A 24,295-nucleotide genomic window follows, 5' to 3' on the forward strand; every position below is an offset into this window, starting at 1 on the left:
CTGCCTGAAGAAAATGTTGGCATTGTATCTGCAAACGACGGATGTTACATTTGTACTTTTCATACCTTTCATATCAACGTTTCTATGGTGACATAGTTTGTGAGCTGACATTGTCATCGTGAGGTAAATGATGTGTCACCTAGGTGAGACGTCAGCCAAGCTGCAGACCACTGTTCCACACAAACAAACTAAACCAGTTGTTTTTCGTCGAGTTACGCTGTCTTTTCAGGAGCTTTTAAGTCACCAAACAAGAAGGTTTCCACCATGGATAGTGCCATGCCATTTTTTTCACTTAGAAATTGCTGCATTTCCAGCCAAAACATGGTCTTTTCCTAACCACAACCAAGTGTTTTTTGTCAACCTCGTCTCACTCTGTAGTCGTCAAAATCCGGCACTTGGTCAGTGACTTCCAGCATCAGACACTGACAAAAAAAAGCTGTCCTTTTACGTTGGCATGATACTCAGCCAGTTGCTGTTACAGTTTAATGGTGCCCGGTGTTGTCAGGGGGAAACACAGCAGGACAAGAACGAAAATTAAGGCAGCGAAAGTCCAAGTAGGGCGGGTGGGAGCGGTATTGAATGTGTACAACAACCACTGTTTTTTACCTGGGAGGCTGGTGTTCCTCTCCCGTAAGATTGTAAAGCCAAACCCTTTTTTTCCCCTAAACCCAACCACACGCTTTTGTTGCCTAAACCCATCAATGTATGTGCATTAGCAAAACATAACCATGTGCGTTTGTTGTTGAAGGAAAAAAATGTCAATTCGAGTTATCGTACCGACTTAGTGCATTTATTTTGAAAGATGCTGTATGTATACAGTGAATTACCTGTGAAAACGGAAGTGTATTCTGAAAAAAGACAATGCATGTAGCAAGCAAAACTTGACACAGCGTCCCTGAATGTCAAAAACCAACACACCCAGGTGATTATACCACCACAAAAGGTGTCTTTGTGCCTGTGTGCGTTGGTAGCTATCTAATGCCCAATTTACTGACAAAGCAGCAGGATTTGAAGAGTGCAGAATGAGAACGTGCTGCAATGTCACACAAATTATTCCTGTATCAACTTGTTCCAAGTCTTTGTTGAATCTTTATCATGTTCACAGAATGGAATTAAAATCATCAAAAGGACATGTTCTTGTGTTCCAAAATACACATTTCCCACAATTCACCTATTTATATTCTTCAGAAACCTTGGGATGAAGTTCTGCTGCCTGTTAGTGGGGTGTGGTCTTGTGATTGTCAAACCAATAAAGAAGAAATGGGGTTCTGGTCATCTCAGCCTCCAATGAGAGAACATGTCTGTTGTCACACTTTGGACACTGTATAAACTATGTTAAGAGGGGAACAGTAAATGTGAAGTCTGCTGCTTTGGGGCTCAATTTTCCACCAAGTGTAATGAGCATAAATAACGGGTAAGAAAAATATTCAGAGATCACTTAAGTGCCATTTGGGATCTTTAGGTGACACCAAGTAACACATACATTATCCTCAAGGTTTGTGTAAAGAGGCTTTTTTCAGCAGTAATGCCATGTACCACCCCCCATCTCTCCACCCACGCATCCCCCCCTTCGCCCCCATGCCCCGCCGCCCTCCCCTGCCTTTGTTCTCATCACAACAAGCCCGGAGCAGATGGTGCTCTGCTTTGCTTGGCCGACAGTGACAGACAGGCGCTCTCAGCCAATAGCCTGCTGGGGAATCAGCTGACTGGTCTGGACAGCGCCAGGTGTTTATATCATTTTTCTTCTCCATCCGTAGGAGGAGCAGGCGGCGGCGACGGCGGCGGCACAGCGGAGGAATATCGGGGCGACAAACCGGTCGGTGTTGGGTTGCAGCAGGTTGGAGATCTCTGTGCAGACCGCACCATGCCTCTCTCCGAGGCGCCCTGGGACTGATCGGATACACAGGCGACAAATTGCTGTAAACAGCCACCAGCTGAACCCCTAAGGATACAGGAATATGTTTTCTTACGTTGTCTGATAAAAACCATTCACTTGCCACATTAACATTGATCTTATTGCCGTGTATTGACGCGTATATCTGGATAAAGCAGCTGTGCGCTTGGGAACGTCGGACTGGAATGCCAACAAGGTGAGACCCCCGAGGAAAGGAAAGGCAGGGTTTCCACTGCTGTAGTCTGTTAGTTTCTTTATAGGGTGCATTTTATTTGGGAAAAATATGTGTTAAGTGATGTGGCTGGCGGCCACATCATCTAAACCCTAAAATAAACCTTTTGGTTGCAGATAATTGTTGTTTCCATGTGCTTAACCATGCATACTTTGTGAATATGTTTCCATTCATAACATATTTCAATGAAAGGGCGATGCAGTGAGTTCGGATATATTTAGGCTGCAGACACACTCAAGGGCATGATCAGTTTTTTATCCAGATGCAGTCTGGATTGAGCCTCACTCACCCCCTCAGGCTATAAATCGCTTCATGTGAACATTGAACCTTACAGACTATTTGATCCAATGTGTCAACCCATCACAATGCGTCAAATGATATTCCACAGAAAACAAACTTTGATCTCGTTGCGGTACTTGCCGTGCCAGCGGGAGCTGCGTGCGGCGCGCGCAACGCCGTATAAATGTGATTTGCATATTAATGTTAAAGTATGTCGGCAGATGTCTCGATTCCTCCGTTCTGAGCAAAAAAAAAAAAAAAGTCTCGGAGTCTCTAGGAAGACAAGGCCCTCTGTAAGAGATGCTGCGCTGAGAATGGGGTTGCATTGGCAGGGGGTCCATTGTGGCTCACCGACGCTGCTTCTGTCGCTGCAGCTGTTGCGCTTTTGTGATGGAGACTGCTGACTTGCATCGCTCAACTTCAGGCGGAGGGGCATACTGTAGGAAGGTTAGGATGATAAAGGGATTTATTTTTAATGTGAGGGTTTTGCTCGTCCTGCTCAGTTTCAGCCCACGGGACTCTATTTATGACCTCTTTTGACAACAAAGTGCTGAGAGTCCTCATTTCTCTGCGGACCTCTGGGTCAAATAAAAGACTTTACAGTATAATAAACAGGACAAGAACACAGCTTAGTCTCAATATGTGCAATTGCTTCATAGATTTGTGTTTAAAGACTTTGAGCTTTTGAGCCAGACTGCTGTTATGTCATATTGAAACAAAAGCTGTTTTATTCTTGCAGTCTTTGTCTTGATGGCACTGCACTGCTGTTGTCTCACAGAGTAGATTTATAAGACTAAATATTTTTATAAAAAAAACTGAATGAACAGAATTGGTTAGATCCATGGACGAATTAAGAGACAATGGGCCCCTGGGCACAGACATGTAGAAGGCTCTGCCACCTCTCCTACAGAAGCAAGATGCGCAGACTTTTTGTGGTTTTGTGTCTCTTTGTGGTTGTTTTGCCCTTATGGTAGTTGTTTTCATTCTTTTTGCAGTTCATTTGCATCTTTTTGTGCTCATTTTTACGTCTCTATTTTAGTAACATTTTGCAGGTGAAAGCCAGGGGGGCCTCTGACACTTTGGGCCCCTGGGCCTGTGCCCAGTAGGGCCGTTCAGTAATCCATCCATGGTTAGATCACCTGATTGATGCCTTGTTTTTGTGCCTCCTTCCTGGCTAATATGGACAAAGCACGCACACACACACACACACACACACACACACTGCTTGAACACACGCGCTCAAGATGTCTCTTTTCTTTCTAACTTGATCATGAGGATATAGTGTAACAAAAAGGCGTGTTGGTGCAGGCAGGTGTGTGCGTGTGTGGGCGGGGTTGTTAGGAGACAGCAGGGCTCATGGGCGGGGGTAAAGGGCTTTAACCCCCACCTCTGCCACCACCAGTATTTAGGTCCCAAGGGTGTATGGCAGGGTGAGGAGTGGGTTGGGGAGGGGGGTGTTGGGGAGGGGGGGGGGTGCTTTGTTATTGAACTCACGCCTCCACCAGTACTCCTATAAGAAGGGCTGAGGCATTAACCCTTTGTCCTCTGTGAACTACACGCCTCAAAGACAGCAGACACAGTTAACAATTCAGCTCACCCTGCTCTCCATGATCTCCTGGGACATCAATGTGTGTCCTGCAGCCATGACAGCCATTATGACATTTTTCATCGTGCAGACATTCAGAGACACACCTGAGCTAACTCATGGCTCTGGGGAACAGGGGTGTGTGTGGTTGGACAACAGGAGCCATTTGTGGATGGTCCTCTGTGGTCCTTTACACCCTGTCATCGCACATACAACATTAACGTGCAATTAAAACATTTATGACCATCACATATATGATATTGGAAGATCAGCAGGTAAGTTTATGAACCTGTGGTACAGGTATATGGTTAGTTCAGACCTGAAAGGCTAATAAGGTAGACTGGCAAACCTTGTTAGTGGGCTGCTTTCAAAGAGAGTGTAATCTAGTCTGCTTGCACCATAAAATGGGTTTATACTTATGCATTTTACTGATGCCATACCTACGGCATAGGCTCTGCGTTGACGTTGACATATACTGTATATCCCACACCATAGTCTGATGTGTTCCTCTGAAAAAATTTAAGTACACATCGCAACGACGCAGACCTCCTGTTTATTTTTGTAAACTGAAAACCATTACCCTCAGTGGAGACGAAGTTTTGATTACTTTTATTTCACAGATAAGAAACAATAAATTGTAAAGATTATAAAGCCCCCACAAGCATTTGAAGTCTGCAGAATTATCCTGCCTTCATATAAGTAGAGGAAAAGTCTGCTAGCCACTAGGCTAACTTATGCAATAGGAAATGTCATAGGCTTATAGCAATTAGGTTAGCATATTCTACAGGTTGGAAAACATGTCTAGTATAAAACAACTTCTGTTGGTGAACCTTGTGAGTTATAATGGAGTTGAATTTTCTAACGATACCTTTGTTAAATGTTGCTGTTGTTCCTGGCTTCATATGAGTAGAGGAAAAGTCTGCCAGCTGATAGAGGAGGTGGCTGTGGATCTGGTAGTAGAGACGTTTGGCCTGTAAGTGTAACTGGATGTAGGCAGCTTTTGGTGGTTCTGTCTCTAACTATTGTAATTATTTTATGTAAATGCACGCAGCTTTATAGCTGCCCAACTCTTTCCCTTTTAATCTGGTTAAGTTCAACCTCTTTTAAAGTAGGAGAATGCATTCAATGGTTCTCTCCATTCAAAAGCAATGGCCTAATCATGACCTTTATTACAAATAACTCCAATTTTGCTAATGTGTCTGTTTGCAGTTTTTAAGACCTGCCTTTTAAGATCTTTTTGGAGTTATAGCAGGTTACACTCCTGTGTTTCAAATACATGACTGCCGTTTGCTCTCCTTACCATAACACCGTCAGCCCAGTAGCCAGAAGAAAAGGTTGGCATTGTACGCTTCTGCAAACTGAATATGTTACATCAGTACATTTCATACATAATATATCAATATTTCCACTTAAGTAGTATGTGAGCTTACTTTCTCTGTGGGAAGAAGAGGGGATGGCGGATGGTGTGTGAGTGATGAGATGTTTGCCAAACTGCAGGCCACTGTTCAAGACCAACAAACAACAAAAGTGGATGTTTTTAGCAAGTCATTACTGTGTTTCCACAGACTTTTTAGCTACTAAACAATGGGTGTATATTTTTCCGCCAGGTATTGTGCCACACAAAGGTTTTTTTAAAGCCAAACCATGATGTTTTCCCTAAACTAACCAAGTAGTTTTTGTGCCTTAATCTAACCACACATGAACCACAGCATTGCTGAAATCTAAAGAAACAACGTACAAATGTGGTTTGTTGAAATGCACAATACCAAAAAAATCTTGTGGCAACTGTGTTTATACCTTATGAGCAGTTGTTTCACCAAGACAATAGGCAGTATGGGACTGAAAAACCTTTTCCATAGTTGTAAGAACCCCATCTTTGGGTGGGTCTGCACTGTAAGTAGAAATGATAATTGTTCTTATAGAATGCTATTTTGAGAGACTCAAGCACAACCATCAGTGATGTAAGTGTATGTTGCTTGGTCAAACAAAGCCAATGCAACACTGGCAACCACCATTTTTAAAATCCTTTCTTTTTACTGTTGCTACATTATACACCAATTCAATGTTTAACACAGTAAAGAATTATAGTCAAAGCGCAGTCACAAAAGAATCGGTCCACTCGTTTGGATTAATTGAAAAAGAAAGATATTGGCTGTGGTTTAGGAGGTAGAGTGGGTCGTCCAGTTTGATTCCAGGCTTCTTTAGTTCATATGTCGAAGTATCCTTGGACAAGATACTGAACCCCAAATTGCTCCTGATGCCTGTTTCATCAGTGTGCGAATGTCTAAAAAACTGAGGAGCAGGTGGCATCCTGTATGGTAACCTCAGCCACCAGTGTGTGGATGAGTTAATGTGCCTCATAGTGTAAAGTGTTTTTGAGTGGCCGGAAGACAAGAAAGGTACTATACAAGTGCAAGACCATTTACATTGTACCATCCAGTCAACACATATGAAGCATTCATTCCCCTTTTTATCTGTCGCTCACCCCCCCTCCATTCTTCCTGTACTGTTGCCTAACACAGGGCCTTTATTGGTCATTCTTGTCTGATGTTCGAGCGCATGCTGTTTATGCTAAAACCTGACCTTATCCTCTCAAAACCCTTACCAAAACTCCTTGACTCTTGTCCAGCTCATTCTCAGAACTGATTTGACAGTTTCATAACATATCCTTAATACAGTAGGTCATGGAACTCAGCGTACCACACCATATAAACAACAGACAACACAAACAACAGCTTGTAATGAAAAAAGGGGGAAAAAACATGAAGAAATGGACAGACAATATAGTCCCGGCTTTACTGAGCATATATGCAACAGTGGAAATACAACTCGTCAAAGTAAAAGTGACATTGCCATACCAACCGCTGGCCAGCTTATTATACATCGCTTGAGTGTTCCTACTGCCGGTGCAAATGCAAACAGAAAAAAGCCCATAAGGGTATGTAGTTCCTGGGTGAGCTCCCCGGTGGGCAGTTTCCCTCAGGGAGTCGCCAGAACTGTTTGGTCTGAAAAACACCTATAGAAAAATGATTCACCACAAATCAAATCAATCAGCTTGTAGAGAGGCTGTCCACTGACACTTGCGCTTCCTGGTTAAAGGTGAACTAGTTTCAGAGGTGCAGCAATCAAGCCGCTGTAAAATCAATACCATGAGTGTTGCTGATGACGAAGTTTTCTCCAACCAGGGGGGACCTAACGTGAGTCATCTTATGTAAAACCAGCCTGCATGTACGCCGGAAATTTCACAGTTACTTAAACACAAGAAACCCAGCAGCAAGTGTGCATGCACAACTCAGTGTGCCACTTTTAACGGTGGCCCCATTGTTGCAATGTATGATACTTAACATAATTACCTTGCATATTTTTGGATATGTCAGGAGAGGTTATCCATACAGTTATACTGCACACACAAATGTGGCATTGTTTCCACGCTGGATGGGCGATCACAGTCCTACAGCAAACCTGCTACAAGCATTGTTTAGAAAATGGGGGCTCGTTTTTCAACTTCTGCTTATTTGACACTCCTGCGAGGAAGCGAGGTGTGTTATATTAAATCCTAAGGGGAGGGAATAGAGAAAGCATTAGAGGCAGGTGTGAGCATGAGTGAAAGGATCACGACAACCCATTTTGAGCACATTGAGGTCCTGATTCCCTCATCATCCTAGAAAAAATATACACATTACATGACTATAGTCTCCAAGGGAGCTGTAACTGTTTATGTGTCTGCTGGAGTCTGATTGGATAAATGTTCACCAAGCAGCTTTAATATGTTTTTTTCCCCTATCTATTCTGCTGTTAAAATGGAGGAAATAGGAGAGCATAAGGAAAGACAGACACTTCAGTTTTCACTTCATGTATTAGGTGTATTTTTGCTTCATTTAGCCTGTTCTCTGTGTTATATATCCCCCCATGTTGAGTTTCCTTGTCACTCAGGTTCAATTATCTAATTCAGGAGTGTTTTTGTCACCTCCATTTTGTTCAGTTTGTGACAAGATGTGTTTATTGGCTCCCTGGGGTTGTTTATCTCACTTGCTCCACCTGTAATTTGTTTTCCCTCATTTCTGTATTTATCTTTTTTATGAGTGTGCAGATGGGTAAACTGAAGCTCAAAGGCAAACCTGGGCCAGTGGGGATATATGTAGGTGCATCTCCCAAGAGAGCCCCAATGCAAGACTCTTGTTATCCTGTTTAAATCACATTTTCATTTTCTCATGTCACTCTCAATTGTTATCACATTCAAGGAGGGATTTCCTAGATGATGAGCCTGAGTGTCCCCAGACTGACTTGGGACAGGAATTTGAAAACCGACTTACTGAGCGATTCAGAGGGAGACTTTATTTAGTACAGCGTTTCACAACTTCTGTCACTCACATATCAACCTGGATTATGTCAGCTTTGCATTACATTAAAAAATGATTACTTTCCTCTCATAAGTAGGCCTACACATCACTAACATACACATATGTGGCCGTAGCACCTACATTTTGGAATCCTCTGCCTGCTCCCTTACGATCTGCTGACTCTGATTTCTTTAAAAGCCAAGATACACTTGTTCAGACAGGCGTTTGGCTAACTTTTTTTATATATATATATATATTTTTTTTTTGGGGGGCATTTTTAGCCTTCAATGTATAGGACAGACAAGCGCGAAGGGGGGGAGAGAGAGAGGGAGCGACACGCAGCAAAGGGCCACAGGCCGGAGCCGAACCCGGGCCGCCATGGCAACAGTCCCGCACAGGCGTTTGGCTAACTTGTATGCATCAAAGCTGTGTTTTTTAAAATTTTGTGTATTGTTGTGTAGTGTGAATTCCTTTTTTTTCTTGTGTATATACAGTTAGTTTCGTATGTAGTCACTTTGTCTCTGTGATTTCTTTCTTGGTGTATATTGCTCTTGGGAAGCACTTTGTGACCTATGTCTGCGAAAAGCACTATGTAAATACATATTACTTACTTACTTACTTACATACAAAATAATAGATGGTAACACAGTGGCGTCACCTGTTGGTTTGTGGACTCCCATTTTAAAGCCCTAAGTTTGACTGTCTGGAGCCAGAAGTGGCCATATTTGGACGATATCCTAGCTGCTCGCTTGGTTAGCATGGCACATTTACAGCAATGGTTAACTGTGATAATGCTAATGCTAATCTTTGCTAGTAAAAAAACAGGCTTAAAACCATAAAAAAAAATGTACTCACTGGAAAAACATTCGACTCTTTAGAGGGTATTTTAGTACAACTAAATGCCAGACAAAGCATTACAATTAACTTTCTTCAGTTGGAAACTCATTGAAATGGTGACAGCGACAGCTACGCCTACACTATGAATCTGGGGTTACACCATGGTAACGTTACCTAACCACTGTTGCTGTGGTTGAGGCTTGTCAATAGACAGCAACCACTTGTCACTCAAAGCTGCCACACCCTTAAGTATGCATAACTTTGAGCCTTAATATCATTTAAATGGGTTAATTTTATACACATTCTATAAATATTCACCTCCCTACAGTTGTCATGAACAGGGAAATTAAGTTTTCAGATCAAAACTGTTTTTGTACCAGGCTGTAAACATGTTAGTTTCTGCTGTATAGTTGGGCATTTTAAGATGGGGGTCTATGGGAATTAACTTTTGGAGCCAGCATTACGTGGCCATTAGAGGAACTGCAGTTTTTTGGCACTTCCACATTGGCTTCATTTTTCACCCTCAGAGGTTGATGCTTGATCAGAGACATCTATGTTTCATCCCACGCCTTGTGGTATGAATTCAGATTCTGAGCATGTGGGTAATCTGAATGAGTGCAGTCACTGTCATTATAATACATATCACTTCATAACTTTATAGATGAAGTGAAGCTTAACTACACTAGTGGTTGCAAGTAATTACAAAATGGTTGTTACTGTACCACCTGCAGAGGTGCTTGGATATTTTTAGGCAATGTCTTTCGGAAGTGACATCTTTGGACTTACATCAGGATGCCAATTAACAATTTGGCACACTGTAAGTGACAGTTTCTCAACTGGAAATGACAGGGATCTCCTTTCATGGCTTGAAATGAAAGTCACAGCTGTCAGGTGTGTTCAGAGTTGAAATGGCAGCCTACTGTGCATGATCATTTTAACTTTAGCCACTCATGCCATGAAAAGGTTCCCAGCTTTGGAGGTAGCCCATCAAATTGGTATCCACTGTTACCAACAATGCTGGCCAAATACTCTACAAAATTACCAAACTAACACAAAACATAAGGCCTAAACTAATGCTGTTTTAGTGTTGTTACTTTAAGGGGAAAAAGAAGATAAAAATCTACTATCACAAATCCAAACTTCTGCAGTATACATAACTATAATTTAGGGAAAGTAGGATTTCTTGACAGCATTGTGTATGTAGCACCTGCAGCCATTGAACACGCCATTATACAGTTGCTATGTACATTAAGTTGTGATTCTTAGGTAAAAGGGAAAAAAGTGTAAATTAAAAGTGATGTCTGTTGACTATCAAAAGTATTCTTAGCTATTCTCAGCACTCTGAAAAATCATCTGTAGTTAGTTTGCATGCTGTCTGCTTTCAGAATACTTCATTTTGTCAGTTTTCCTGTGGGTTTGTTGAATGGGTTTATGGTTAGATGTCTGAAATAAGATCTGTGGTTAACACAACTGTAAGAGATTTTCATGTTTGTTCTACAACATAAAACAGGTCAGTGAATACCTCACATGTGGATTCTGAAGATTTTACATGTTTAAAGGAAGGGCGGTTACCAACAACTTGCCAAATGAGACTACAGAGCATCATCACGCCAAATGTAGCTTTACAGCCCCTTCTGGTGGTGACATTTAAGTCACATGACTGTGGTGTTTGTTTATAGCCTAATGTTAGTTTTTTATGTCTGGTGACTGCATTTAAGCTTCAGAAATAACAAAAATCCAGGGCAATGCACATGCACACTCCCTGCACATGCCTATGTTATGAACATTTTTTACATTTCACAAACTTTATAGTTATGTACTATATGTGCGTCCTGTAGTAGGTTGTCACTGTGACAGCCAGACTTTGATTTGATTTCTGTGTGTTTGTGTCACCATCAGCAGCATCCAGTCTGATTCACATAGGATACATTAATTAAGTCATGGATACCTATCTTTCAACTTCATAATATTAAATAATAGTGGATATAAAATGGGAATCGCAACAGCAGCGTAAATCAATAGTTTACATAGTTTTCAGTTCATAGGCTCTTGTGACATGCAGCTGTTCTGCACAGCTGTCTGGTACTACCTGCCCCTGAAAATTAAGATAATTATTCACTTTATTTCCTTTGGCACCATCAGAATTACCGCCTCACCATTAGCTGAACTTCAACCACAGGAAATTCAACATTAAAGGGGCACTGCAAAGATCAGCAGTAATCAGACCATCTGTCATTTCTCTGAGGACCACTGACACAAGCCCACCTTCGGTAACCATCAGTGCTCTTCCTGCTCCATTAACTTTGTATTGTTAATTAGCATCAGTCTACAAAACCACTGACGACAATCACCAGCCAAACTTAGCACAGAACCTAAATTAAAAACATTTAAAAAGTATGGAATGATTGTGTGTATGAATATGCATCAATGTTAGATTATAGAGGACGTAGGCGGGGTAAAGAAATGAAACTGGGATCTAAAGACTAAGTGGCTGAAAAGTATACTAATAGAAAATAACTGCTGCTTACTGATCCATGTCTGTGGGTGCAGTGTTAAACACCTGTCCCACTTGTGAGTTCTGTGTCTTAGATTAATAAAATCCGCACTACTGTAACCTCCCACATTACAAAGTAATATGAAGTGATCCTTCATCCCACAGCAGGTATTGTTGAAAGGTGCTTTAGACGACAGAGTTTATGTCTGAAGCTGTTGGTATTTATTTTAAGTATCCCATTCACAGGTTCAAAGGTGGCTGTGGATACAACTTCTGGCTTTTTCCGTTTCCTGCCTTCCTGCCTTTGGTGTTGTGTTGAGTGTTCTTACACCTGCTGCGTGTTGTAAGCTTTCCTGGGGCTCTGGGACTTGAATCACAATGGACCTGTGAAGCCTGTGTCAGGATGTCCCAGACAGCTTTTAGTTGTTGTTGAGAAATCAACCAACAGGATGTTGACACTGATTTTTATAGTCTTTTAAGTGCTCGTAGTTACATCAGGACAGCGTTTTTTGGTTGTTTTTTTTCAGCCAACCTACTTTTCTCTTTGGCAACTGTGTCGTATTATAAGTGAGTTTAGTATTAAATAGGATCAGAAACGTCTTAATTTTACATTGCATAAAAACAAAGCTGTCTGCATTTGCCAAATGGGGAGAATCTAAGATTAACCCATTTGTGGTAAATAAATGATGAAAAGTGTGAGAGCAGACGGTTGTGTATTTAAATATCTGGCATATAATCCTGATGTATTGCATAATTTTAAGGACATTTTGTGAAAATATGCAGCACAAACAATATTTATATCTATACAAAAGAGTCTTATTAAGACCATCTGGGGTCCCGTTTTTGATAGTGTTATTAACGTATAGAGGAAAATAAAAGCAATTTAAGAATGAGTCGAAGATGTACAACTGCATTTTTCAACAGTATTAATCTTTTCAATTAAAACAATTATTTTGACATATAATACTGATTAAATTATTTACTTAATCTGCCTTTTTGTATGACTGTAGTATGCAAAGAAGGTAGATTATCATTAGTATTATTAGTTATAGTACAGTCTTTTTTTAATGCCAAAGATTTTTGAGTAATTTTAATGGGATGACTGTGGTGCATGGACAGAGCAAGCTACAGAAAGGTTATAAAATGTCAGCTTCTATATCCTACAAACATTTCTGTCAATACTGCAGCGTAATTGAAATATTTTATATAAATTGTTAAGGGAGAGAATATTTAGACACTGACAATATTACAAATAAGCACTTAAGGAATCATTTTCGTAATGAGATTAGCGATGAATTAACACTCCTTCCTGTATGCTGTATGTGTCTCAGATTCCACTGATATATTGCTTTTAATTAAAGTGCTAAGTTACCTGTTTCTCTCCTCTGGGTTTGAATCCACTACATTGCCTCTAGCTAATCTCCACTTTAGTATCTCCATCCACTAATCCTGACTGGCACAGCAATAGTCACAGTATACAGTACTTTAGCTTAAAGACAAGATACTGTACTATCCCTGTTTTACCCGTGCTCCGCCCTGGCCCATAGGGAATCCTCAGTATAGGAGGAGCAGGGATGTGTTTCTGTCTTCCTGGTGCTGTTGCCAGGCAGTTTGCATTCAGATGAATTAGTCAGCTCTCTTGTTTGAAAGCCTCTTAAGTGCTGTCTTCTTAAGCTGGTGTTGACCATAAAGCTGTGTGGTGGAGAAGGCAGTGGCACTATGATGCTGCCGTATGGCTCTCCACTGGATAGGGTGCCTCCTTTAGTAAATACATCTAATTGAGTGTTGAGTTGTCTGTTGCTGTAGGATACTGCACATGCATAGGCTTGTTAAAGGAGTGCTGGCAACCTAATCCTGTTTATAAACAATGGTTAGGGATAAGACTGCCGCATAGAAACAGTATGTCTATATGCAGTAGTTGCATGTGAACCGAATTATTGAGTGAGTGGGACACATTATGTCATGTAAAAGATAAAAGGAATATATAGAGTGGCACCCCTAAGGGGGGATACATCTGCTGGAACAATTGGCATGGCCATTTTCAAAGGGTTCCCTTCAACTCTCACCTCAAGATATCTGGACGAAAATGGGTTCCTCTCCCCTAAACTTGTTCCCAGTAAATGTTTTGTTCCTTACAATAAATGTGCTCTGTCAAATTGAAGCTGTATATTTGTCTTTTTAAGGTTAAGGACAAGCAGCTGATTTGAAGAACAATAAATCGTAAAACATGTATACATAACACATTAAAACAGGATTGTTGTGGAACTCAAAATGCTGACTGCACAGGTATTAGTTTATGCAGAGACCAAAGTATATTATTACATGATTTCTTACCTCCCCATACTGACATAGTTTCAATTTAGCATGCCACCATTAGCAGATTAGTACTTAACAGGAAGTACAGCTGAGTGTGATGGCTTGGTAATAGTTTTGCAGGTATTTGGTCATAAACCAAAGTACTGGACAAATTAAGATCTTGGCCTGATGATGACACAAAATGAAAAAGTTAAAGTAATGACAAAGTTATTACAAGTCATTCTGAGGGGAATATGCATAACTGGTAAATTAAATACCAATCCAGCATGTTGAGGCATTTCACTTAAATGTACAATGCACAAAAGTAAGAGGAAAAGTCAGGAGGCTTAGTCCTCCAGGGATCATGAATGTCTGGTCCTAAGAGGATGAAGAGCAGAAGCTGCACACTGACTCCAAACCACAAATTTACCTAAATGTTTCGATACTTTTCAGATCTTCATCAGATCCAGTCGTTTGAAATTGGACTCCACACGCATATACTGTATACCAACATACTGATGGCCACTATGATAAACATCCCAGAACAATTAACAATCAATGTAATCACACGAAAGGAAACATTAAAATAGCCATGAGTGCCTTTACAAAATTTCATGGCAATCCATCCAATAGCTGTTTGAATGTTTCAGTCTGAACCATAGTGGTAGGGTGGCTGACACACCTATGTTGCCATCCCTAGATAAATAAATATATACATATATATATATCTATATATATATATATATATACACAGTCATATATATATATATATATATATATATACAGTCATAGATATATATATATATATCACTGTAATGCCCATGTATTCATAGAGAGTGAGTGGTTTACAATGTATCACTGGCATTGATTAGAAGTTGTCTATTGTTTGCCAGACTGAAGGCTTTATCTTCCAAGTCACAGGAGTAAGTGTTACTGCCATATGGGCAAGCAGATGCCCATTGTACCTCTCAGGAGCTGGCATTCGCTGAACCAAGCAACTGAGCTAGATCAGAGTCTCTGGTCCTCTCACTACCCTCTCCTGAAATCCCTCTTTGTGATCACACGTCGTAGAGTTAAAGAATGCTACTCAAAGTTTTCCCTTCTGTACCCAATCATCCCAGAGAAAATCCTAAGCCTGCTGAAAACTTTTTTTTTCATGTTTGCCCTAAATTCAGAATGCTGAAGACGTTGCATTAAAAATTAAGACGCATCTCTTTTTTGTTTTCTTTGAGGCATGGCACATACTAATATCTCATAGTGTTTAATGATGTTCGGAGAAGCTAATGATCGAGTCCTTATGGGCCTGTTGAACAGATGAAAGCCCTCAATGGAATTTGATCTGTTTCCAAGTAGTTCACGGCAGTGTTTTGTGCAGGCATTGTAATGAGCTGAACTTGCATTTTCTCAAAACTGTTGATGCTGCACACAACTTACAGTCTCACAAGGATAGTGGGGATGTAGTTGTTGTTCTTAGTCAGTCTGTTGTCATAAGTAATTGCTTCATTACAAGAAACATGAAACAATATATGAATTCCACTAATTGTTACATACAAAACAAAGTCATGACTACAGTCATACTAGCTGCTCTGTGAGGCTGTGCTAAGACACAGTAGCGCTTTGAGATAAATGTCAACATGCTGATATGCTCACAATGACAACAATAACATGCTGATGCTTAACAGCTATTTCTTCATAAACCAAACTATTAGACAAATTGACATGATGTATGTACCAAATGTCATGTCAGTGGCACCCCCAGAAATTTTTCACAGGGATGGCCAGATGGGGCCACTGATAATCTTGGGGTGGCACACCAAATCCAAAATGTTGAGCAGTTTTTTGTTTTTTTTTTTTAGAAGTTATCTGGTGCACAAAGACTCATACTGGTACTGTTAACACTTTAAGTTGCACACCAATCCTGTTTTATGGTGTTGGTGTCGGCAAAAAATGTTGATGCACATATGGTCGTTAGTGCAGTTGCTTGTTTACCATATTACATGAATGCCGAGTGAACATCTTGCAAAACCCGTTCAATCTTTAAAACTTTATATGAAATAAAAACAATCAAATCATTGACTATTTGTATTGAACAGCCAAATCTGATTCAACTTACATAATGCTGAGTCAGGTACAACCCTAATTGAGTATTACATGATAATACATGAGTATTAGTGACAGACCAACATTGCTTTCCCTTGAGCCACGCTGCCAGCATGTCATGACACTGGGTAGACTCTGTTTTCTTTATAATGACATACATGTTTTTTGTCTTTCTTTTCCAGATTACTCTGGGGCTCCAAGACCTAGATGTAATATCCTACCCTCTACTTCAACTCCTCACCATTTCACTGGACTGACAGACCTAATCAGCGAAAAGTCTGGTTGATGACTGTTACGCACTCTATCCCAAAATCATCTGTCCCTCCTCCTGTCTTACCCCAGCATGGCTAGACGGAGGTTAGACTGCTTACTTCTAGGCCGGGTGTTAGCTGGCCTGACGCTGGTATCGATAGGACTATCCTTCGTCCAGAGCAATGAATGCCCCCAGCTGTGTGTGTGCGAGATCCGGCCCTGGTTTACCCCTCAGTCCACCTACAGAGAAGCCATCACAGTGGACTGCAATGACCTTCGCTTAACACGCATCCCGGGAAACCTCTCCAGTGACACTCAGGTACTCCTCCTTCAGAGCAACTACATTGCCAGGACCAATGACGAGCTGGAGCAGCTCTTCAACCTGACTGAGCTGGACTTGTCCCAGAACAACTTCAGTAGCATCCGGGATGTTGGCCTTACCAATATGTCCCAGCTCACCACGCTTCACCTGGAGGAGAACCAGATCACGGAAATGCCAGATTATTGTCTGCAGGACCTCAGCAATCTGCAGGAGCTCTACATCAACCACAATCAGATCAACACCATCTCTGCCAATGCCTTCTCTGGGCTCCACAACCTGCTCAGGCTTCACCTTAACTCCAACAAGCTTAAGACCATCAACAGCCAGTGGTTTGAATCAACGCCCAACCTAGAGATCCTCATGATTGGGGAGAACCCTGTTGTTGGAATAATGGACTTCAATTTCAAGCCACTGGGTAACCTTAGAAGCCTTGTTTTGGCTGGAATGGATTTGACAGACATCCCTGGAAATGCCTTTGTGGGACTTGACAATCTCGAGAGCCTCTCTTTCTATGACAATAAGCTGGTCCGAGTTCCTCAGAGAGCCCTTCAGAAACTACCTAACCTTAAATTCTTGGATTTGAACAAAAACCCAGTGCACAAGATTCAGGAAGGAGATTTCAAAAACATGCTAAGACTGAAGGAGCTGGGCATAAACAACATGGGAGAGCTGGTTTCTATGGACCGGTACGCTCTGGACAATCTTCCTGAGCTCACAAAGCTGGAGGCTACAAACAACCCCAAGTTCTCTTTCATCAACCGTCAAGCCTTCCGTGATGTCCCAGCCTTGGAGAGCTTAATGTTGAACAACAATGCCCTGAATGCCCTTTATCAGTCCACGGTGGACTCTCTCCCCAACTTGCGTGAGATCAGCATCCACAGCAATCCTCTGCGCTGTGGCTGTGTCATTCAGTGGATGAGCTCCAACAAAACCACCGTCCGTTTCATGGAACCACTATCCATGTTTTGTGCCATGCCAACAGAAGTAAGGGGTTTGCATGTCCGAGAGGTGCTGCAGAATAAATTAGCAAACCAGTGCCTGCCCCTGATTTCCCATGATACTTTCCCAAGCCACCTCAACCTTGACATCGGAATGACCTTGGACTTGGACTGCAGAGCCATGTCCCAGCCTGAGCCTGAAATATACTGGGTGACACCAATGGGGAACAAGGTAATGATGGACACCCAATCTGACAAGTACAGCCTCAGCAGTGAAGGGACATTGAGAATTTCTCATATCCAAGTAGAAGACTCTGGCAGATACACCTGTGTGGCTCAAAATGCAGAGGGAGCTGACACAAGAGTGACAGCTATACGGGTGAACGGCACTCTGTTAGACAGCACTCAGCTCATGAAGATCTACGTCAAACAAACAGAATCTCACTCTATCCTTGTCTCCTGGAAAATAAACTCCAATGTGATGACCTCTAACCTCAAGTGGTCATCTGCCACCATGAAAATAGACAACCCACATATTACTTACACTGCCAGAGTACCTGTCGATGTCCACGAGTACAACCTTACACATTTACAACCAGCAACTGAGTACGAGGTGTGCCTCACCGTCTCCAACATCCACCAACAAACACAGAAGTCGTGTGTGAATGTGACGACAAAGCAAGCGACCTTTGCTGTGGAAATATCTGACCAAGGGACCAACACTGCTCTTGCAGCAGTCATGGGAACCATGTTTGCAGTCATCAGTCTGGCCTCTCTGGGAGTATACATTGCCAAGAGGTGGAAGAGGAAAAACTATCACCATTCTCTGAAAAAGTACATGCAGAAAACCTCATCAATACCGCTAAACGAGTTGTACCCTCCTCTTATCAACTTGTGGGAGGCAGACAGTGAGAAGGAGAAAGAGGGCTCATCTGAGGCCAAACCCAGTCAGGTGGACACCACACGCAGCTATTACATGTGGTGAGAGCTATTATCCAGCCGGAGATTGAGAGACATATTTCTTTCAGGAGCACAAATATACATACTTGCTTCTTCGTGTAACCGATTTTTTTCTTTCATGTTTCCTATTTTCTTCGGTTTGCTCTCAGACTTCCTCTTTAAAGCAAACAACAAGCCAAGATTTTCAGATCTTTAGTTTAGCATATTGCCTTTTTACCTCTTGCCCATTTTGACACACAATATGGCAGCTTTCTTTAGCTTCCTGGACTTAGTAGTTACTGTGCTTTATTTTTAGTACTTGTTTTAATGAACACAGCATGAGCATTGTCATGGATTCAGTACATGCGAGCAAAGGAAAAGCTAAAATCCAACCTGTTTTTGACATGTTTTTATGGAGACTGCTGTCTTTCTTTCTCTTGTAAAACAGTTTCACTGTTGACTGTTGTGCACTGAAATATATATACTAATTTGTCTATCAACTCAAATATAAGCTGACAAAGTATGTTTAGACTTGATATACTGTCTATTGAATAATGTTAGCAATTCCTCTGTAATGTTGTATCAGCTAATTTACTTTTTGTACATTAAATAATTATAATAACATAATAAGTATGTTTGATTTAGACTTTAAGTTTGCAGAGCAGCTACTGTAAACCAGCAATAGAAAAATGAATGTTATGAACTAGGTAACTAGATGTAAGGCTTTTTACATTTCTTAAATATTTCTTTTCTTATTTTGCTAGAATATGTCTACAATCACTGGTTTTGTTGTGGTTTACACACACAAACGTTGTTTATTGAGGGGCAAGTTAAATAAAATCTTCTTTCCTCATATTTTTTAAACCATGATTTTAACACCAAGTGTCGTTCTTATGTAGTACACATGGATAATTGAGTATACTTAATAAATATTCTATGGATAAACAGGCATTTACAGGTTGGAGGTAAAGGTTTAAATGCTTAAATTGTTGTTGCAGGGAAAAATCATCTCATATTTATGTCTCACATTAGGATTTTATTAATTTCAGTGTGATGAGCGTAGCTGTAGGTGTTTGGTTACATCCTCAGTGTTGATAGAGAGAGAATGGAAGATGCAGACTGCAGTGTGTTTGCCTCTGCAAAGCAATTATCAGAGAATAATTTAAATTCTACTCCCGGTACAATATAATTACTGCATGAATGCCTCGGAGTACATACAGTAACTTCAAAAACAAAGAAATTAGTCAGTCAAAACCAAGTTCACTGTCTGTTTTATTATACCGGTCATACCTCTGTATCTCTCTATAGCTTTAGAGACAACATAGGGAGTATAATTCAGCTGAGATAGGAAGAAGAAAATGGTGATTATGGATAATGGACAGTTACGGCAAGTACAGACTGCAGCATTGTTTGGCTCCAAGCAACCATGCTATAATCAGCCAAATGTTTCATATTCTCAGCATTTTGTACTGTTAGTGGAATGGAATTTACAGCACGTCTGAGACTGCAAATTATTCATCGTGTCATTTGATAAAGCATTATAGGTAGCTTTTCTTTGTCTCTTTCAGTACAATGACATCAAACAACCATCTGCTTTCTCTAAAAAATCTAGTGAGGCAGTGATATGTCTAATTCACCACAATACAAATCCCAATCTCAGTGGCTCACTGTTGTGAAACATGGATCTCCAGTAGGAGCCCAGATGTTGACTGACAGGTCTGAGCTTTGTGGTGCAATCAAACAATCTCTGTGTAGTCTCCCCTGACAACGTGTTCGCTCTAGTGTATGCTCTCTCCTGTGAAGCATCCCTAACTGTTGTATAATCAGTTAATGAATGATTACCAATATGATATCACTTGTAATTAAATGTTTATTTTTGTCAATAAAGTATGTATTTATTGGCAGATACTATTTGCACCCATGTGTCTGTGACCAACAATGCTATTTCCAGGATGTAAATACCCAGTGTGGCTATTTAGACCCTTGTGTATATTCCTGAGCGTGCTAGCAATGTCGAAATATGACGTTAACACAAGCTGTTCTGCTAAAGTTCTATGTAGACAGAGTGCAATCAGCAGCTTAATACATTCTAAAACTGAAAATAGTAGGCCAACTTAGTCATAAAAGAATTAGCCAACTCTGATTCACACGGGACTCAGACCCCAGTCCACTCAGTAGAAGTTCTGTACATTACCCCGTCACCCACCACAGCTTACTCCCTCCAAGGACTGTATATGTCACCTGACTTTCTGACAGTACATTTTGAATTTTATTCTCATAAATGTACAATTTAAATCTCAGAAAATATCTAAGATTGGCTATAACTTGCCTTAACCATGACCTCTCTGAACTCATCCTAATCGCTTCCAAATCACAGCACACACTGGGATCCAAAAGATCGCATCATAGAGATGGGTGTAAATACCTAAAGAGTTCCAGTGTGGCTATTCTCACGCGGGTGCAAATAGACACGTCCTTATAACTTTTTTTTAAACTCCTCAAAACTGTAAACAGCCCCAAAAACCTGTTGGCATTGTACGTTTCAGCAAACGTCACATTCGCACATATCGTACATATCATATCAACATTTCTAAAGTCATGTAGTATATGAGCTGAATTCATCATCTGGAGGTGTAGAGGGTGATGGATGGTGTTACACCCAGGCAAGACACATGCAATGCTGCAACCCCCTGTTTGAGACCAGCAAACAACAAAGCTGGTTGTTATTTAGCAAGGCACCACTGTATTTCCAGCAGCTTTTTCAGGACAAAAGTGTCTGTTTTTTAAGTAGACATATCTGCTTTTCCTGCCAGTATATTGGCACCAAACATTTGCCAAGACATCTCTATTTTTGCTGCTGAGATGGTGCCCCCTATCTGGGTATTTTAATCCATAAAATTATCTTTTCCTAACAATACCCAACTCGTTTTTGTGCCTAAACCAAACCACACATGACCCACATGCAAATGCAATGTATTTGTGGTTTGCAAAAGCATACAATGCCAATATTTTTCTTGATTGTTTTTTTTTTTTGTCAGATACACATTTATAAATAGTTTTAAACCCAAACTTATAATTTGTTGACAAAGTAAAAATATTTTAAAAGTCTATTTTATAATGTGTTATAACAATATATTAATTGTTCAATGCTTATAAAGTTCTTATTAATGCTAATTAAGGGATTAAATAAAGGGTTACTAATACACATTATATATCACAGATAAAGTCCCATGACTGTTTTGTCAGACTATCGTAAGCAACTGATTTGGCTTTGTGTGCATCAACAAATACTAGTGATGACATGGGTTAAACACTGTCATGCAACTGCTTTTCTCTGTGTACAGAGATGTCAGAAGCTGCTGCATGAAAAATATCAGTGAATGTCATGGACCCTTTAGGGAGACCTGTGTCCTGTGCTGAGAATGATGGACAGAGAAGGGCAGCAGTAGTCAGGCATTTGTTAAACCTGCACACTGAAACTGCTACTTTGAAAAATCTGCTGCTGTCCTTTTATCTGCACAGACCGGACGAGCCTTTATGCTGTCTCAGTGGGTAGCCTAGTAACAGACCGGAAATCAGCTCATTGGGACAGCTATCAATGAAAGCTTTTCAAAGCGTGTGCTGGAGCCTGCACCGTGTCCCATCCCAGTGGCCTGTTTCCATGACAACCCCTCCCTCCATCCACCTGCGGGTGCTGGCAGCCAAGTGAGAAAAGTCCCCAGAGCCTGAAATACCACTGACAAGGTCAACACCCTGCAGGTGGGAAACCGCTAAAACATCATGTACGCTTTCAAAGGTGTGGAGCGAGGAAAGCTGCATCTTTGCACTGAAGGTGAAGTAGAATGGCACAGAGTGCTCCTCAGCTGGGTTTCAGGCCCCCTTTTTCTTCTGTCATGCTTTAGGTAAAATATGTAAAGCTGCAGCTTAAGGACATGATGAATACTGTATGGGAAACAAAATATCATTGTGCAAATATTTGCACAGTTTTCAGCCTAGAGGGATGGTTTCTCTCAATTTCCAGCTGATTTCCAACGTACCTGCTGCAGTCTCCCAGAGAAATTAATCAGAATTTAATCTCTGTCCAAGAGGCGAGTCTGAGCCAAGACCTGAAGCTCTCCATCCACTTAAAGCCTAAAAGATTGAGTGCCTGCTTTGAGAGTGGAGGATAAACCAAAGAGAGGGTGAAGGAGTGGTTGAACTTTGAGCAAGGAGAAGGTATTCAAATGAAATCCATCACTGTTAACCTACAAACACTGCTGGCAATACAACCGCTCCTGATGTTGTTACAGTGGTTCTAATAGACCTTTTTCACGGCAGACATTTTGACACGTCAGAGTAGGAGCAACACAGGTGTGTTCAATGACACTAATGACAGCTGCGTTCCACTTAGGGGAGACCCTGGTATTGTCCATGTTGGCTAAATGTTACTAGCTTACTGGGACACTGAACTCAGCCATCCTTAATGTTATCAATCTATACTATATACTGTATTAATCAATATGTAGCTGCCATATATGCCGTATGTGTATATGTGGTAATGTGTGTATATATATATATATATATATATGTGTATATTTTTATATATATATATATATATATATATATATATATATATATACACAAGGTTATGAAAACACCCACAGGCAAAAAAATCTGAATGCTTATATATGTTTTTCTGATTCATTTTTGACGCAGATGTACATCTATTATATTTACATATATAATATCAATATAGGCTATGTACATTTATTAAAAATATCTATATAATGAATATATATAGATATATATAGATAGATTAATATATATATAAGCATATATTATATTTGTACATATTTTAAAATTATATATATCATGAGTTTTTATAAGCTATTATATGTTGTGAACATGTGACATTATATATTTGATTTATATATGTAAGTATATAAGTTTATGAAAACAACATACATACAAAAATGCTGTAGGCTTATATGAGGCTGAAGTCCTGGTTGGGACTCTGCATCAGGAGTGAGTGAGAAAGAATAAGGAGCATGTGAAATATATGCACACCATATTGCCTATAAATGAAATTTATATAAATTTGTACATCACACATTTATACAAATACATATATGTAATATATATGAATAATTATATATATGAAATATATGGCAATATATGTGCATATTGTATGGGCTAGACATATAATGTCAATATGTGAAATTGTTAAAAATTTCTCATAGATTTCATACAGTTTCTACACATATATACATAGCCTATATGTACTTTATATATTTCATATATGGAGATTCAATATATGAACATTTCCTTATGGCACTTATATAATAATGCAAATCTGATCAAATGGATCTTAAATATGCACTCTATGACTTTACATGAAAGAATGCTAAGAGACACATACTTCTGTTGACACATATATAGACTAAAGCTTTAAGGTCCCAGGTAAAAACATAAGCCTGTCTGGCTCCTTATCTTACTTGTCCATATAATCAAACAGTATGTTTAAGCCATTGTGTTTGGCTAATGCACTACACAGCGAATGGGCTAGTTGTAAAATGTGCTTTTCTTTTAATGTCATATGTAACCTGACAAACTATGTGTCCTAGTTACTTCATGCATATAGTCCTCGGCCTTAGAAGTAAAACTTGGTTTCTATTGTAGGTAGTACGCCAGTTAGCTAGACATGTTCATGTTTGCAGCTTACATTACAGCAGATAAACACACTGTTTTAACCAGTCATTATACTGTTGCTATAAAAAGGTCTTCAGAGCCTAGTTACAATAAGTTAGAA

The 24,295-nt window shown here is 40.3% G+C and overlaps 1 protein-coding gene across 1 annotated transcript; it reads left to right on the forward strand.

Annotated features, from left to right (window-relative positions):
• The first annotated feature begins 1,648 nt into the window (after nucleotides 1-1,648).
• Nucleotides 1,649-20,419, forward strand: lrrn1 (leucine rich repeat neuronal 1). The gene is made up of 2 exons (XM_049581729.1): nucleotides 1,649-2,090; nucleotides 16,239-20,419. Exon 2 carries the CDS (start codon nucleotides 16,400-16,402, stop codon nucleotides 18,551-18,553), a length of 2,154 nt encoding a protein of 717 aa, XP_049437686.1. The 5' UTR covers nucleotides 1,649-2,090; nucleotides 16,239-16,399; the 3' UTR covers nucleotides 18,554-20,419.
• The last annotated feature ends 3,876 nt before the right edge of the window (nucleotides 20,420-24,295 follow it).

Source organism: Epinephelus fuscoguttatus, linkage group LG1, assembly GCF_011397635.1.
Source record: "Epinephelus fuscoguttatus linkage group LG1, E.fuscoguttatus.final_Chr_v1".
NCBI lineage: Eukaryota > Metazoa > Chordata > Actinopteri > Perciformes > Serranidae > Epinephelus > Epinephelus fuscoguttatus.

What these genes read in the sequence shown, in the direction of transcription:
- lrrn1 (XM_049581729.1), top strand. Translation starts at nt 16,400, where the DNA reads ATGGCTAGACGGAGGTTAGACTGCTTACTTCTAGGCCGGGTGTTAGCT.